The following is a 15228-nucleotide window of genomic DNA, read 5'->3' as shown; positions in this document are numbered from 1 at the left end:
CTGGCCTGTGTGTCCAGCGTGTGCGTCCATCACCCGACTGTGAGCACGGGGGCCTCGGGTTAGTGGAGGGCCTCAGAGCGCGTCACTGTCCTGATGGGGACATTCCTGGGTGTTCCCCGTGGTTGGGAGGAGTGGGTGCAGTTGGCCCCCCATATGGTTTTCCTCCACCGCAGACGGATATAAAGGTCCCTCAAAGTGACATTGGGAACTTCTTTGTTAGTGCTGGGGCCACAAACAGGGCCTTACAGGGCCTGAGCACTCGCTCAGCCATTAGTGCTCCCCGCAGATGCTCCTCCACGAGTGCTCCCCTCATGAGTGCTCCCTCATAAGTGCTCCCCACGATGCTCTCTATAGGTGCTCCCTATAAGTGCTCCCCACTGGGTACTCTCCCATGAGTGCTCACCATGGGTGCTCCCCCATGAGTGCTCCCCACGAGTGCTCCCCACGAGTGCTCCCCCCACAAACGCTCCTCTCCCCCACGGATGCTCCCAGTTGGTGCTCCCCCATGAGTGCTCCCCACGAGTGCTCCCCCCACAAATGCTCCTGTCCCCCCACGGATGCTCCTGGTAGGTGCTTCCCCCATGAGTGCTCCCCACGGGTGCTCCCCACACTGCTCCCCATTATTGTGTGCCCCATGGCTGCTCCCACAGGGGTGCTCCCCCTCGGTGCTCCCCCAGCTGATTCAATTCTCGAAAGCTGGGAAGCAGGTGATGAGTCGCAGGGGCTGAGACCCTCTTTGACCGTGGGCCACAGGACAACTGACAACCTCAGAACCTTCCAACCAAGGTTGACCTATGGTCACCAGCCTCTGCTGACCCCCTGACAAGTCTGACCACTGAACACTATTCCCAAGACCAGACCCCACCTCAGAAAGGCCACACAAGCCAGTGTGGTGGTGCCCACCTGTCATCCCAGCAGCTCGGGAGGCTCAGGCAGGAGGATGGCAGGTTGGAGGCCAGCCTCAGCCACTTGGCGAGGCCCTGAGCCACTCAGCCAGACTCCCGGGAGGTGACTCAGTGGCCGAGTGCCCTGGGTGGGGTCGGATTCGGAGTGTCCCCATTGGCACCAAAGGCTGAAGCAGGTCCAGAAAGTCTGTGTCAGAGGCGGGGACTCGCCGGCCCTGCTGGGGACGCTGCCCCCCCCCCCCCGGCTGAGGAAGACTCTTGCTGCCGCCAGGAGCCACCAGCCTTCCCCGTGGCCTTCTGCCAGGGCCGCAGCCATCTGCTGGACATTGCTCCGCATCCCGGTCCCAGGCAAGGTGCGCAGAGCCGGCTGCGGTGGCCTCTAGTGGCCCTGGCCGGCTTCTCCCCAGATCCTCCTCCTCCCCTCTGTCCCTCCCTCGCCTGGGCCTGGGGCTGGGCTCCAGCTGCAGCAGGACAGAGTCCCCGGCCAGGGCCCGCCTCCTCCTTTTCAGAGGCCGAGTCCCCGGTGCCCTAGGCGGTCTGTGCTCCGGAGCGTGAGATGCGCTGCTGTCTCCAAGAGAAATGTCATCACGTGCGCGCTGACCCCCACAGACCCCAGTGACCCCCACAGACCCCAGTGACCCCCGCGGTGGAAGGAATGGTGCTCTCAGGGACTCTCCCACCCAGAGCCTCCGCCCTGAGGTGCGGTGGGTGCGGAATGTTCCGTGGTTGGAGGCCAGGCCTGGGCTGACCGTGCACCCAGGGCCTGGGGCAGAGGGCAGGGGACAGAGCACCACGGTCCCGGTCAGGCGCTGGGCAGGGCCAGCTGAAAGCGCTGGGGAGATCTGGGCCTCTGAGAACCTCAGTCTCTTCATCTGTAAAAGTGAGATAAGCAGCTGGGGGGGGGGGCAGGCCTGGCCGCACGGAGACTCTGGTGCCGTTCTGAGGACCCAGGAAGGATGTCCAGAAGGTCATGTGGCCCCAGGGTTTGACGGACGCCTCTTTGCCCTGGAGCTGGGCGGGCACCTCGTGTTCCCGCGCACAGGGTGATGAGATGGGACGCGCGGCCTTGGGCGCTGCGGGCGCGGCCCTGCCCTGTGCTGTGTGGGACCCCCTCGTCCCTGCTGGCCACCACTCAGACCTGGGCCTCGAGAGGACAGCAGGGCCCAGGCCCCCAGGCCCCCAGGGCTTTCTTACTGCAGCCAGTGCCCGACCTGGCCCTGCGCCACCCTGTGCCAGGGACCCCACCTCAACTGTGTGGGGCTCATTCCCTTCGTGGCCTTCACCCTGCCCGTTCCCCAGGGACTCCCTCCCTGGTCCCCAAGCTCTGGGGACGGCTCACCCCTATGGAGGGCCTCTCCTGACGGGTTTCCTGGTGGCCCCACTGCCTGGCTATGAAGAGGCCTTATCTCTGTGTGGATTTATTTATTATTTGGGGTGCCAGGGGTTGAACCCAGGGGCGCTGACCCCTGAGCCCCGTCCCCAGCCCTTGTTATATTTTATTTAGAGACAGGGTCTCGCTGAGTTGCTGAGGCTGGCCTCCATCTTGCGATCCTCCTGCCTCAGCCTCCACAGTCCCTGGGATTGCAGGCGGGCACCACGGTGCCAGCCGTGTGTTTCCATACTGTTTAGACTGCACCCTGTGCCCACAGAGGCAGTGGCCATGTCTGTCTGCCCCCCTTCCTTGTCACCTTGTGCTCTGAGCACACACCGAGATGCTCCAGGCAGTTCTCTGGGCCTCAGTTTCCACATCTGTAAAGCAGGGACAAGCTCCCCTCGAATCACAGGTGGTCTTGAGCGGGAACTGCATTTACAGTCACCCCCTGTCACCCACAGTGTTTGCTTGCTGTATTTTCAATTACCTGTGACCCTCCAGGACACAAAACTATCGAGTGGACAGCCAGGTGCAGTGGCACTTACCTGTCATCCTCAGGGCTCGGGAGGCTGAGGGAGGAGGATCGCCAGTTGGAGGCCAGCCTCAGCCACTTAGCAAGGCCCTAAGAAATTTCAGTGAGGCCCTGTCTCTAAATAAACAATAAAAGGGCTGGGGACGGGGCTCAGGGGTTGGGGGCCCTAGATCCCAAAGAGAAAGGGCTTGGCGTGGAGTGGGTTCTGCGGTGGGTGGGCCCGAGACCCCACTTCCTGCAGACTTGGCCAGACAGACCTCCCAGCGTGCGGATGGGGACGAGGCCTGGAGGGAGCGATGCCCAGGTCCCTCCCGGCAGCAGACTTCCAGACGCTGAGCGCTGGGTGGGGCGGGCCGGGTGGAGGCCAAGCCTGGACAGTGGCTCCCTGTGCCCCGGGGCCTCCGTCCTGTCTGGGCTGTGGGCAGGGCTGTCTGGCCAGCGCCAGGGTGGAAAGCCAGGGACAGGACAGGGGCCCTCTGTGGCCTTCTTAAGGAGGCCTCCCTCTGGGCGGCCCTCGGGAGCGTCACCCCACGGTCCCCCCTTGGGAGGCTCCTGGGGTCCTGAGGGCAGCCCACGGAGCAGACGGGGAAACCGGGGCCCAGGCAGGGGACAGTGGGACCCGGTGGGTTTCCTGGCCCAGCCCAGGTGCCCCGATCGGGGTCCAGCAACAGGGGGGTGCCCATGGGTGGCACAGACACGGGTGACCCGACCTGGCCCTGGGCAGGCTCGGGGCAGAGGCCCCATGGAAGCTTCTAGAGCCCAGGAATGGCCAAGCACTCAGAGCTGCTGCCCAGGGCGCCCTGGCCCAGCCTCTCCCCGAGCACCGCGAACCCAGGGCCCTGAAGTCGCCTCCCCGTGTCCCCACTGTCCCAGGAACCGGGCCCAGAGGAGTGGCCGCCACACACAGAGACCCCATTGAGCACACGGAGCCGCCCAGGGCTGTCCACGGGGCGGAGGGACGGCCACACCCCGCAGGCAGGGAGCAGGGACGGGGTGTGGGACGGTGTGACCACGTGTCCAGCCCCAGGTGACGTCAGCCTGCCGGGCCACACAGCCCCTCAGGTGCCCCCGGAAGCCGCAAAGGGGCTTGGCTCTTCTTGCCGGGCCGGCGGTCATTCGTCCAGCTGACACTGTGACCCGTCGGCTTCAGTGTGTCACAGAAGGGAGGGCCCATGTGACAGGGAGGGCCGTGACCTCCCCAGCCCTGGACACTAGGGCACTGACACAGGCGTGTCCCTTGCCTCAGCTCCCTGGGGACCCGCCCCAGGTCCCCTGCGCAGCCTGGTGACCTCAGGGCTCCTGGGTGGCACAGCCACCCCCAGGGCCTCCTTTTCCCGTTTGCTGTTTACTTCTGCCAGGGAGGGACGGGGGGGGACCAGGGAGGGACCAGGGAGGGACCAGGGAGGGACCAGGGAGGGACCAGGGAGGGACCGGTGGGGGGACCAGGGAGGGACCAGGGAGGGACCGGTGGGGGGACCAGGGAGGGACGGGGGGGGGACCAGGGAGGGACGGGGGGGGGACCAGGGAGGGACTTCCTGAGCCAGGCCAGCGCTGGCCACTGAGCCGCCCCCAGCCCCCTCTGCCCGCCCTCCGTCCCCAGGTCCCTGCCCAAGCACAGACGTGGCCCGTCCACTCCAGACCCACAGCCCTGCAGGGACCCTTCTCCAGGTCACAGCGTCCTGGGACAGTCCCCCCTGCAGTGCCTGTGTCCGGCATGGAGCTCGCAGAGCTGCCCGGCTCAGAGGGCTGCGGGGCTTTGCCAGCGTCCTCTGGGACATCTGGGAACCGACACCTCTCCCGCGGAGGGGACAGGGTGGCACGGGCAGGAAGGGTGGCCCGTCGCGTTCGACATTAAGGAGACACCGGAGACGGCGCCAAGTGAGCCCCGCCACCAGGCCCCGTCCCCAGTCCTGCAAATGATAGAATAATGACAAAGTCACCTCTGTCCCCAGCCTCAGTCTGTGGCCGTGCCATGGCTGCCCCTCCCCAGCCTCAGTGTCCCCTCGAAGGGCAGCACTTGGGCTGACCTTGCCAGGCCCTTGGTGGCCAGAGCCCTGGGCGGCTGTGGGGCCTCCCCTTGGCGGAGCCACCGGGGCAAGGACAGCACGCGGTTCCTGCAGGCGGTGGCCGGGGACGCGGGGACCCTCCCCAGCTCCTGCAGCCCTCCTGGGACCCCAGGGGGCCGAGCTGGGGCCCTCGAGGCCCAGGGTGACCGTGGATGACTCTTGTCACTCTGCCACCCAGGAGCCCCCTGGAAACCGGACGCAGCCTCCCACTGACCACTGCAGATTCTGTCACATGTCACTTCTCTCCTGTCTCCACGGGGATGGCCTGAGGGCCTCGCTTCCCGTGACCCCTTTGTCCCCCAAGGTCAAGTGGCTGTGACCAAAGCCAGGGTGGCCACCTGTGGTCCCTCCTCCCCAAGCCAGGACACCCCCAGGACGCACTCCCGAGGACAGGGCTGGACCCTACACACACTCCTGTACTGTCACAGGCTGCACTGTCACACCCACTGTGGTGACAACCATCTTGTTTAAAGGACGCTGCCACTGGTCCTCACCACTGCCCAGCGAGACAGGACTCTTGATGGGCTCAGATGTCGCAATGAGGAGCCGGGCACGGTGGCACCCACCTGCCATCCCAGCAGCTCGGAGGCTGAGGCAGGAGGATAGGAAGGTGGAGGCCAGCCTCAGCAGCTCAGCGAGACCCTGTCTCTAAATAGGATATAAAAAGGGCTGGGGACTGGGCTCAGGGGTCAGGGAGCCGGGTTCCGTCCCTGGCACCAAAAAAAGGAAGTCACGGCTGGAGAGTCCACCTGGGAACACTTGGGGACCCCAGTGTGAATGCCGCCCAGACTCATCCCCCTCTCCCTGTCCCCGCGTGCCGCCTCACAGCCACAGGGCCCTGGAGCCGTCACATGGCCAGTTCCGCCTGACATGGGGTCTCGCGCACCTGCGTGTGGCCATGCCCTTGACCACGCCCCCTGGCACCAGGTGGCCACACAGCCACGTGTGTCCCCGCCAAGCTGGCTCCTGGTGCCCGCAGGTCCACAGGTGTCCAGTGCAGGGCGGGCCGGGCGCCAGGGGGGAAGGGCCCAGTAGCCACTGGCCCCTGGCTGGACAGCCAGGCGCCCTGCTGGGGGTCCTAGAAGGAGGGGTGGCCGGCTGTGCCCGCGGGGAACTACGTGACAGAGCTGCGGTTGGGACAGCTCTCAGCCTGCCCCCCCACCCCGCTCTCCGGCCCTTATGTCCCCATCACTCACAGGTGTCCAGGGCGACAAGCACCGAGGCTCCAAGAAATTATTTGGGTTTTTTTTGGCACCAGGACTGAGCCCAGTTGTGTGACCACAGATTTGTTTAGAGACAGGGTTTCGCTGAGGGTGTTTCTGAATGCTGAGGCTGGCCTCCAACCTATGATCCTCCTGCCTCAGCCTCCGGAGCTGCTGGGGTGACAGGCGTGCGCCACCACACCCGGCAGAAATTGGTTTTCCATGCAGCGCGTCGGCTGGCAGTGGGGGTGGGGAAGGGAGATAAACTGGTGGGAAAGGAACGGAGGGTTGGGAGGCTGGCGAGGGAGGCTGGGGAGGGAGGCTGCTCTGCCGAGACACCATTTAACCAGAGCCTGGAGGGAGAGGAGGTGAGAGCATCCCATCTGCCCGGTGGAAACAACCCGTGCAAAGGCCCTGTGGCGGGCGCACAGGGCACATTGCAAGGAGGCAGGTGCTGTGGGTCCTGTCCTGTCCCTGTCACCTTGCAGAGATGCGAGTGTGCTTGGCCCGGGGTCCTGCCCTCAGACCCTGTGGGGACTTTGCACGGAGATGGAACTGGCGCCATGTTCCCGTTTCACAGGTGACGAAAATTGAGACCCCAGAGCAGAAGGAGCACTGAGCCAGCCCAGGGCCAGGACCAGGTCCCCACCCCACCCCTGCGCTGCCAGTCCCTCCCTGCCCCCACAGCCCCCGCCCCTCAGCCTGGGAACCAGGGACAAAGGTCCCAGCCAGTCACAGCGCCTTTCAAAGGCTCAGCGGCTTCCTCTGCCTCAGGCGTGAGAGGAAAGCTAATGTCCTTGTCCCAGGGGAGGGGGAGGCCAGCCCAGCCTGCCACCTTGGCCAACAGGCTCGTCACCCTGAGCAGATGGCCCGGGGGTCGGGGGCGTCCTGCGCCCCCTCCCTCACCCCTCCCCCTTGGTCTGAGCCCCCCACTCTCCAGACCTTCCCCCGCCATGTGACAATCAGACCTTTCTGCAGACACTGCCAGATGTCCCCCGTGGTGGGGCACTGAGACAAAAATCACCGCTGGCTGGGGACGGTGTCCTAGGAGCAGGGCGTTTGCAAATGACACACTGAGGGGAGGTCCTGGGGGCCACCACGGGGCGTGGGATCAGGCCCCCGGGGTCCCCACCCCAGCCCTGGAGGCCAGCGAGCCTGGCTCAGGACACTCAGAACCCAGTCTCTTTGGTGGCCTGAAACTGATGGCCTGTGACTTCATTCCCCCCTGGCTGGCGGCCCCAGAGCTCCGCGTGCACACCCTGGGATGGGGTCCTCTGGGAGCCTCTGTTTCCTCATCTGTGGCCGAGTGGAGGGGTCGGAGGCCTCCTGCAGGCCTGGAGGGCGACCCCTGCTTTGTGGAGGGGTCAGTAGGCCTCAAGTGGCCAGAGGGGTGACTGCGGTGTGCTTGTGGCCTAAGTCCTTTATGCCTTCGCCTGGCCATGACCGAGTGGCCACCTGGGGCTGGGCATTGGGGAGTAGAGGCTGTCTGCCTAGAGCTGCCCCTGGTTGGGGACAAGCAGGGTCACTGCAGAGTGTCCCGTGGAGGGCTGACGCCGACCCCCAGGCAGGGCGAGGAGCAGGGGGCTGAGCTGCTGTAGCTGAGTGTCAGGCAGGGCCAGGCGGTCAGCAGAGGCCAGATCATGGTGGCCTGGGGGTGGTCACCCCGGGGGTAGTGTGGCCTTCATTCTTTATATTTGTTTGGTCCCTGGGATGGAGCCCAGGGCACTCACCCCTGAGCCCGTCCCCAGCCCTTTCTATTTTTCATTTAGAGACAGGGCCTCACTATTGCTGAGGCTGGCCTCCAACTTGCGATCCTCCTGCCTCAGCCTCCCCAGCTACTTGTGTGACAGTTGTGTGTCACCTGGTTGGCTTTATTCTAAGAGCAGCAGGAAGTCCCCACGTTCCCCAGTGGCTGGGTGTGGGGCACGGCCAGAGCAGACCTGAGGGCAGGGGAGGGAGGGTGGCCGGACCCAGGTTGTGCCCAGATTGGAGCCATCTGGGGCTCCCCTGTGTGACAGTGGCCCGGGCTGGCCCTGGCCCCTGAACCCGGGCACTTCCCTCCCCACCTCCCTCTCCACGGGGTCCCCTTCCCAGCAGCCAATCAGCAGCTGTCATCGGGTTCCATTTTAGATTTTATCAATGTGTCCCCGTTGCCTGGCAACCGCGGTGGCTGGGCCTTTCTTCCTGTGTCCCAGGGAGCTGCCCCGCGCGGCACTATGTGGCTGCTCGGTAAGTGTCCCCTGGCGCAGGCCAGGCTGGGATTCCGCCGAATGTAACTCAGCTGCCAAAAGAGGCCGGGCTGTGTGTATCTCCGCTGTTCCCCGGGGACGTCCCTGTCCTCGGCCACCGGACAGGCAGGAGGTGGAAGCGTCCTGGCCCAGGTGCCTGCTGGGCCCTGGGACCTGGCTGGGGACACAGGCTCACCGCGATCGCCGACCCCCAGGCGCCCAGGATGAGGGGCCCGGGACCCCGCGGCTCCACCCAGCCAGAGCCTGTCCCCGGGTCCCCAGGGGGGCCCCAGAAGCACCCGCCACCAGGGACAGCGTGACCAGCCTGGCTTTGTGTGGCTCTTTGTATTGGAGGCGGGGACTGCGGGGCGGGCGGCCGTGAGCGGGCCCCGGTGGCCAGTGCAGCGTCCACAGCCGCCGCGGACACCAGGAGGGAGCATGGTCAAGTTCAAGGCCATCTGTCTGGAGTACTGGCAGCTGCTCTGCCTGCAGCCCCTGCCCGGCTACCAGAGGTGAGTGGACGCAGGGACTGTGGCCCCGGGACAGGGGGCCAGCACAGTCTGCTCCGCCACAGGACGCCCTCTGTCCCTTCCTGACACTGGGGGGCTCTGCCCCACAGGAGGGCAGCCACGCAGGTGGCGAGGTCCCCAGCCTGGCTCTGCCGTGGCCCTGTCCCTCCATCTCGGGGACCACCATGTCCCCAGCACAGGCCCGGGAAGGCCGACTCAGGGTTAGAAGACCAGAGTTCCGTTTCTGTCCCTTGCTGTGTGACCTCAGGAGGTCGGCTTCCCTCTCTGAGCCTCAGTTTCCCATCTGTAGGGATTTGGACCCGATGACGTCTAGTGGGACTTGGGGTTGTTCCCTGAAGTGTCAGAGCTGCGGGGGCCACAAGCCCTCGGGTCTGCGTGTGTGTGTCCATGTGCCACCGTGGCCAAGAAAAGCCCTCGCCTAGGCCAGTGGGGACAGCGCCCCCAGCCACCGCCATGTGGCCTCTGAGGGCACGTGACCAGGGGGTATGCGGAGGAGCGCCTGCCACCTCTCCTGGGGACCTCGCTTTCCGGATTTCTCCCTCTGTGGGGCCTGCGGCCATTCACAGGCGGTGGCCCTGGGCGAGTGCGGGGCTCTTCTTGTCCCTTCTAGGGGGCTCCCTCCAGGAGCCATAGAAAGGAAGTTCTCACTCTGGGGTGGGAGCCAGTGGGTGGCCTCGCTGCATGTGACCAGTGCCAGCCACTCCGAGTGGAAGGGGCTGCGGATCCGAACCCAGGCCTGTGCTGCCCCGAGGGGCGTCTCCCAGTGCGCACGTGCCAAGGTCCTGGGGCAAGCAGGCCCCAGGGCTCCGCCCGACAGGCAGAGTCAGGTCGAAGCCTGGACTGAGGGGGTCATCTGGGCGCGGGGTCATCACACAGGTATGATGGTCACACTAGCCGTGAGAGGGGTGGAGGACCGTGCTGGGCTGAGGTGGGAAGAGGGGGTTCCGGGCAGCAGGGAGGGGAGCCCAGGAAAGGAAGCAGGTGTCTTCAGGAGTGGCCAGATCCACAGGACTGGGAGGGGCCACTGGCCAGTGCCGGGCTTCGTCCTGTAATCTGTGGGATGCCCACGAGGGTCTTAGTGGACCACAAGCTGAGTCGCATCCGGGAGTCCCCTGATCCAAGAGTGAGGCCTGGCTCAGCCTCCAGGCCGAACAGAGCAGCCTCCTCTCCCCACCCCTGGGCCGCAGAAGTCAGGGCGGGGCACAGATGGGGCTCCAGGTGCCAGCGGCCGAGGGAGGCCGTCCGGAGAGGCCGGGGCACCTGGGTGGAGGGGTGGGGTTTTCTGGCCGAGGGGCACCGCAGGTGGAAATGGTCCTCGAACGAAATCCTGGAGGGAGACGGAGCCTGGTGAGGGGTTAGAGGTGGCCACAGGTGAGGCGGGAGTGTCCAGGCCATGTGTGGGGGGTTGAGGCCGAGAAGGAAGGCTGACCCTGAGCCCCCGCTACATGGACGACGGTCCTGAGCAGCTTGGAGGCTGAGGCAGGAGGATGGCAAGGTGGAGGCCAGCCTCAGCAATCAGCGGGACCCTGTCTCTGAATAACACATAAACAGGGCTGGGGACACGGCTCAGGGGGGAAGCACCCGGGTTCAGTCCCTGGTGCCAAAAAAGAAAAAAAATGACTGTTCTGGATGCTGACCCTGGCAGCAGGGGACACGAGTGTCCCGTTATCCAGGTGAAGAACTGAGGCACAGGGAAACAGCTCGCCCAGGTCCCACAGCCAGGCTCCAGTGCCACCAGGAGCCCGCGGTGGTGGCCCCAGAGCTCTGTCACGGGACACGCTCAGGCTGGGTGGGTCCCCTTCCCTCTGTGGATGTCCCCAGTGTGGGGCGGAACGCAGGCTCGGTGGTCGGCCCTCCCCGTCAGGGAGCCTAGGAAGTCACCGTCCCTCTGAGCCTGTGTCACCTGGGGAGGAGGTGCTCGCCTCCCTCGCGGGGCTCTGGGGACGAGCAGGCAGAGGCCACCGCAAGTCCCACACTTAGCAGGGCCCTGGCAGGTGGCGGCCCCAGGGTCCTGGCAGAAAGCACGTGGCCCTGGGTCACTGTCACATTCTGCTGCTTGGCCCAGACCTTCCAGCACCAAAGGGCGACTGCGGGCGTGGGGACCGTCCCCTCACAGGGCGCGTCCCCCTAGCAGGCTGGTTGTCCCCATTGGTGGCTTTCAGTTCATCCAGGACGGTCCTGGAGCGCTGCCCAGGGGCCACTGGGCCACTACTGCCACCAGAGAGCAACGCGAGGCTTCTCAAGCCCCTGCCTTCTGCCCTGCGGACCAGACGGAGGGCCACCCTGGACCCTTAGCCCCTGAGGTCCCCAAGAGTATTCGCCCCGGTCCCCCAGGCCCGAGGGTCCCCTGTGGGCTTCCCTTCAGGTGCCAGACCAGGCGCAAGGAACAGGTGGAGCCCAATAATCAGTGGTTCCCAAATGCCAGGCATCCCCAGGAGCCTGGACCCGCCCTGTGTCCCTGTGTCCCCGTGTCCCCAGCCAAAGCTGAACAGGCAGGTTTTGTCTGGTGTGTGTCCTCCTGGGCCTCCCTAGTGACCTGGCTAGTGGGAAACACGGTGTCATGTTTTACCGACCCTTAGGCGCGGTGTGGCGCTCTGCGACCTTCAGAGACCCTTGACTGTGGCTGGGTCCACGTGATGTGACGTGGCCAGGGAACCCCCCTGAGGAGCCACACAACCTCCGTGTTTCCACATGACCCCACGCTCACCCTGCCCCACTTTAAGTCACCATCTGCACACCAGGGAGAACGTTCGGCCTGCGGTGTTTGGGGACTGGCCCATTTCACGTAGCATGACTGTCCCCAGCTCCGTCTATTTATCAGCAAATGCTGTTGTTTCATTCTTTAGGGGTGAGTAATATTCCACTGAGTGTGGGCCAGGTTTTCTGTATGTCTTCTCCACGCGGCTTCACTCCTGCTGTGCCGGCCTCTCTCTGGGGAGTCCCGGGGTCCTCCTGTGGCCGTGGAGAAGGGACCTGAGAGTGCCAGGCCCTGGCAGAGCTTGTAAGATGGCCCTTGAGGCTGAGACTCTGCGTGGTGACCAGGGCAGATCCCTTCTCCGCTCTGACTCACTGGATCTGGAGATGAAGTGGGGTCAGGGTCACCCTGAGTGGGTGCCTGGGTGCCTGGGATACAGCTGGCACTCAATAAGTGCTGGGTGTTCTTAGGAATGCAGTAAGTTCAAACCAGGTGCTGCGCTGACTCTGAACAAGAGCATCCATCTCACCTGGGATGGGGCCACCTTCCTCTAGGTGACCGAGGGCTTAAGGTGACCCTGGGTTCCGTCCCTGGTGCCCAAAGTAAAGGGGGGGGACGGGGGTGGGGCTATGCAGCTGTGCTGGCCACTCTGGCTCCACAGGCAGCTGGAGGGGGAACAAGGAGTCACTGGGCGGAGGCCCTCGGCGGCCAACCAGCCTCTGGTCCCCTCCAGCTGTGGAGCCTCAGGACAGGGTTGGTTGGTGGCGGTCAGGACAGGGCCTGGCCCTCCGTGGGAGGAGGAGGAAGTAGGGGGCGTCCCCAGGGACCCCTGGCTTCCACCAGGGACAGACACAGGCAGGCCTCCCATTTCCTGGTCACCAGGGCTGTGCTCTGGATGGGCCATCCCTGGGGGCACGGAGCAGGGAGCCTGTGTTGTGGACAGGGCGGGACAGAATGGCCTGTGCTCTCTGGGACCATGTCCTTCTATTTCAGGCACTTTGGCCCCGGATGGGCTGGGAGGGAGGTAGACCAGGGGGTCAGAGTGACCAGGGGGTCAGTGTGACCACGGAGTCAGGGACCTGGAGGAGCCAGTCTGCAGCCCAAACAGGGCAGGATAAAGAACCAAGTGCCCAGGCTGGGCACGGTGGCCCTCGCCTGTCCTTCTAGCGGCTCTGGAGGCTGAGGCGGGAGGATCGCGATTCAAAGCCGGCCTCCGCAACAGCGAGGCCCTGACTCTAAATAGAAAATCAAGGGGGTTGGGGACAGGGCTCGGGGGGTCAAGGGCCCCGGGTTCATGACCGAGAGTCCCACCCACCCCAGCTCAGGGACAGGCACTGAAGTCCTGGGGGTAAGATGGCCTGGCCACCATCTGCATCTCCTTACCCAGCCCCCCAGGGGCGTGCGAAGGCGACCCAAGGCCAACTGGGCCCCAGGCCAGGCCAGCCTCTGTCACGGTCCTCCCCCACAGCCCTCTCTCTGTGTCAGCCTCAGCCCTCTGGTGGCCAGAGGGTGGGGACAGGCAGTGGCCCGTTCCTGAGCCTTGGTTTGGGAGAATCCTGCCCGGGGGGGGGACTCTCCTGGATTCTCTCTGACAAACACTGTTGCCGTGGGTCATGGCTGGGGGTGACAGGGCACCGTCCAGGTCAGCCCTGGTGCATCACCCATCTGCTGGACGGGTCAGCCAGCCTGGGGACGGTCATGCCAACCCGGGGACTCCAAATGCCCCGCTGATTGGGGGGCTGGGCCTGAGGGCTCAGGAGCCGGGTCCCCTCCCCTGCTGGGCTTCCTGGGGCTCCCGTCCCCCAGGGTTCCCTGACTTGAGCCCTGACCCCTTGTCCTTCAGGAGGGGACCTAATGTGGACATCAGGTAGATGAGATGGTGGGTGGGTGCCGCTCCCTCTGGCTAGGGTCCCTACAGGACAAGGACTTGGGGCGCAGCACACAGAGGGAGCCCCACATGTAAAGACCCATCTCCTGTGTCCACTGCACTGAGCCGAGAGGCCCGGGGCATTCTGGGTGTCTGTGGGGTCATCTGGGTGGGCGAACTCGTCTTGTTTGGTGATCATTCTGTAGCTGTGGGTCAATGTCACACCTTTGTGCTATCTATTCACCTTTATGCGGTGCTGGGGACAGGAACCGTGAAAAGATCAGGGCACCCTGAGTCTAGAGGGCAGAACCTGTGTCCCCCCCAGGATCTCCCACAGGGACCTCTCTGGGACCTGACAGTCTCCTGCCCACTGAGAACCTCAGTCTCTTCTTCTGAACCCGGCCATAAAGCTCTCGGGTTGTGTGACGCGGACAGTCCCCACCTGCCACAGGAGCTGAATCCTCCACAGCGTCCACTTCTGCCACAGGACAGAGGCAGGTCGAATCCAGAGCTCAGCGGGGGTGGCTCTGTCCCATACCCCAAGGGTGGTTCTGATCCCTTTGTGTCCCAGGAGCTGCAGACACTTACCTGGGCCGGCCGCGGTGTGCGTCCCCCTGTCCCCTCTTCCTGGCCGCTGGCAGGAAACAGCAGCTGGAGACGTTGAAGAGCAGGGCCTTGTCTTCAGGGTGACCTGGGGGGCGGCTTCCACCTGGGGAGGGGATACAGTTTCCTGTCAGAGAAGTGTCACCAGCCGTGGCCAAGGCGGGTCCCAGCCAGTGGTCCTCCATGTCTGCTGAGGCCTGTGACGTTTTTTCTGGTGGAAATTTGAAACTACTTGGAAGGGACCGTGTGGGACAGGGGAGCCCTTGGAGCCGCGGGGACTCAGGGGCCTGGCCGCCTGCCCTGGCCACGGCGCTGGGTATGGTGTCCCCACTCCGCGGGGTTTCCTTTCCTTTGTCACCAGGGATGGAACCCAGGGGGCTTCACCCCGAGCCCCGTCCCCAGCCCTTTTCTTTTAAGTTTAGAGACAGGGTCTCCCTGAGCTGCTCAGGGCCTCGCTAAGTGGCTGAGGCTGGCCTCCACCTTGCGATCCTCCTGCCTCAGCCTCCCGAGCCCCTGGGATGACAGTGCGCCACTGTGTCTGGCAGGATTCTTACCCCTATTTTGCAGAGGGACAAACCGAGGCTCAGAAAGATGGGGTGACTCATATGGGGACGGGGAGTCGGCGATGAGTAAGGAGTCTGTCGCGTTCACGAGGTGAAGGCGGGTGGGGTGTGGGAGCCAAGTCGGCCTTCAGGGGTCCTGAGAGCACCTGGACCCTCGGTCTCCTCCTCTGTAACACGGGACCCCGAGGTCCCGCTCCAGGGCCGTGGAGTTGTTCTTGGTGTCCTTGGGGTCCACTGGCTGTCCCAGGTGCTCCTAGCCCTTGGCCACCCAAGCTAAGGAAGTGGACGGTGAGGACCCAGCCCGCCCTGTGGGCCTGGGAGCCTTGGTCTCTCCGTCTGGGAAGGGGACACGGGCGCGGCAGGGGACTGGGGGACGGGGACCCACAGGCCTCTGGTTGCAGAGGCTTCATTTCCAGCCTGACCTGGAAGTGGCCCCTCTCCCTGCCCAGGGTCAGTCCTCGCTCCCACCAGCAGCTGCCCACCAGCCGGCGTCTGTCACCAGTAGGCGCGGAGGGCGCAGGTGACCAGCACTGGCCACAGGGTGCTGAGCGCAGGTCCCCAGAGCTGTGGGGCCCAGGGAGGCAGGACGAGGGCTATGCAGAGGGCAGTGGGGAGTCCCTCCCTGGATGGGGACCGGGGACCAGGGGACAGGCCGCGACCCATGG

At 64.9% G+C, this 15228-nt stretch overlaps 1 protein-coding gene across 4 annotated transcripts in view; it reads left to right on the top strand.

Moving 5' to 3' along the window:
* Positions 1 to 15228, top strand: part of Iqsec1 (IQ motif and Sec7 domain ArfGEF 1) — a 122904-nt gene that overhangs the window by 30354 nt on the left and 77322 nt on the right. The window contains exon 1 of one of the 4 annotated variants that reach the window (XM_058583731.1): positions 8337 to 8817. The exons of the other annotated variants lie outside the window; for them this stretch is intronic. Coding sequence (XP_058439714.1) covers positions 8744 to 8817 — 74 coding nt within the window. The 5' untranslated portion in view covers positions 8337 to 8743. Of the gene's footprint in view, positions 1 to 8336; positions 8818 to 15228 lie in introns of those variants that run through there. 4 annotated transcript variants of the gene reach the window in all.

The sequence above is a fragment of the Marmota monax genome, unplaced genomic scaffold (genome assembly GCF_021218885.2).
Source record: "Marmota monax isolate L192 unplaced genomic scaffold, Marmota_monax_Labrador192_F-V1.1 WCK01_AAM20220418_F8-fsc00370, whole genome shotgun sequence".
Taxonomy (NCBI): Eukaryota; Metazoa; Chordata; class Mammalia; order Rodentia; family Sciuridae; genus Marmota; species Marmota monax.
The sequence above is the reverse complement of the archived record's forward strand: the minus strand, read 5'-3'. Positions and strand labels throughout refer to the sequence as shown.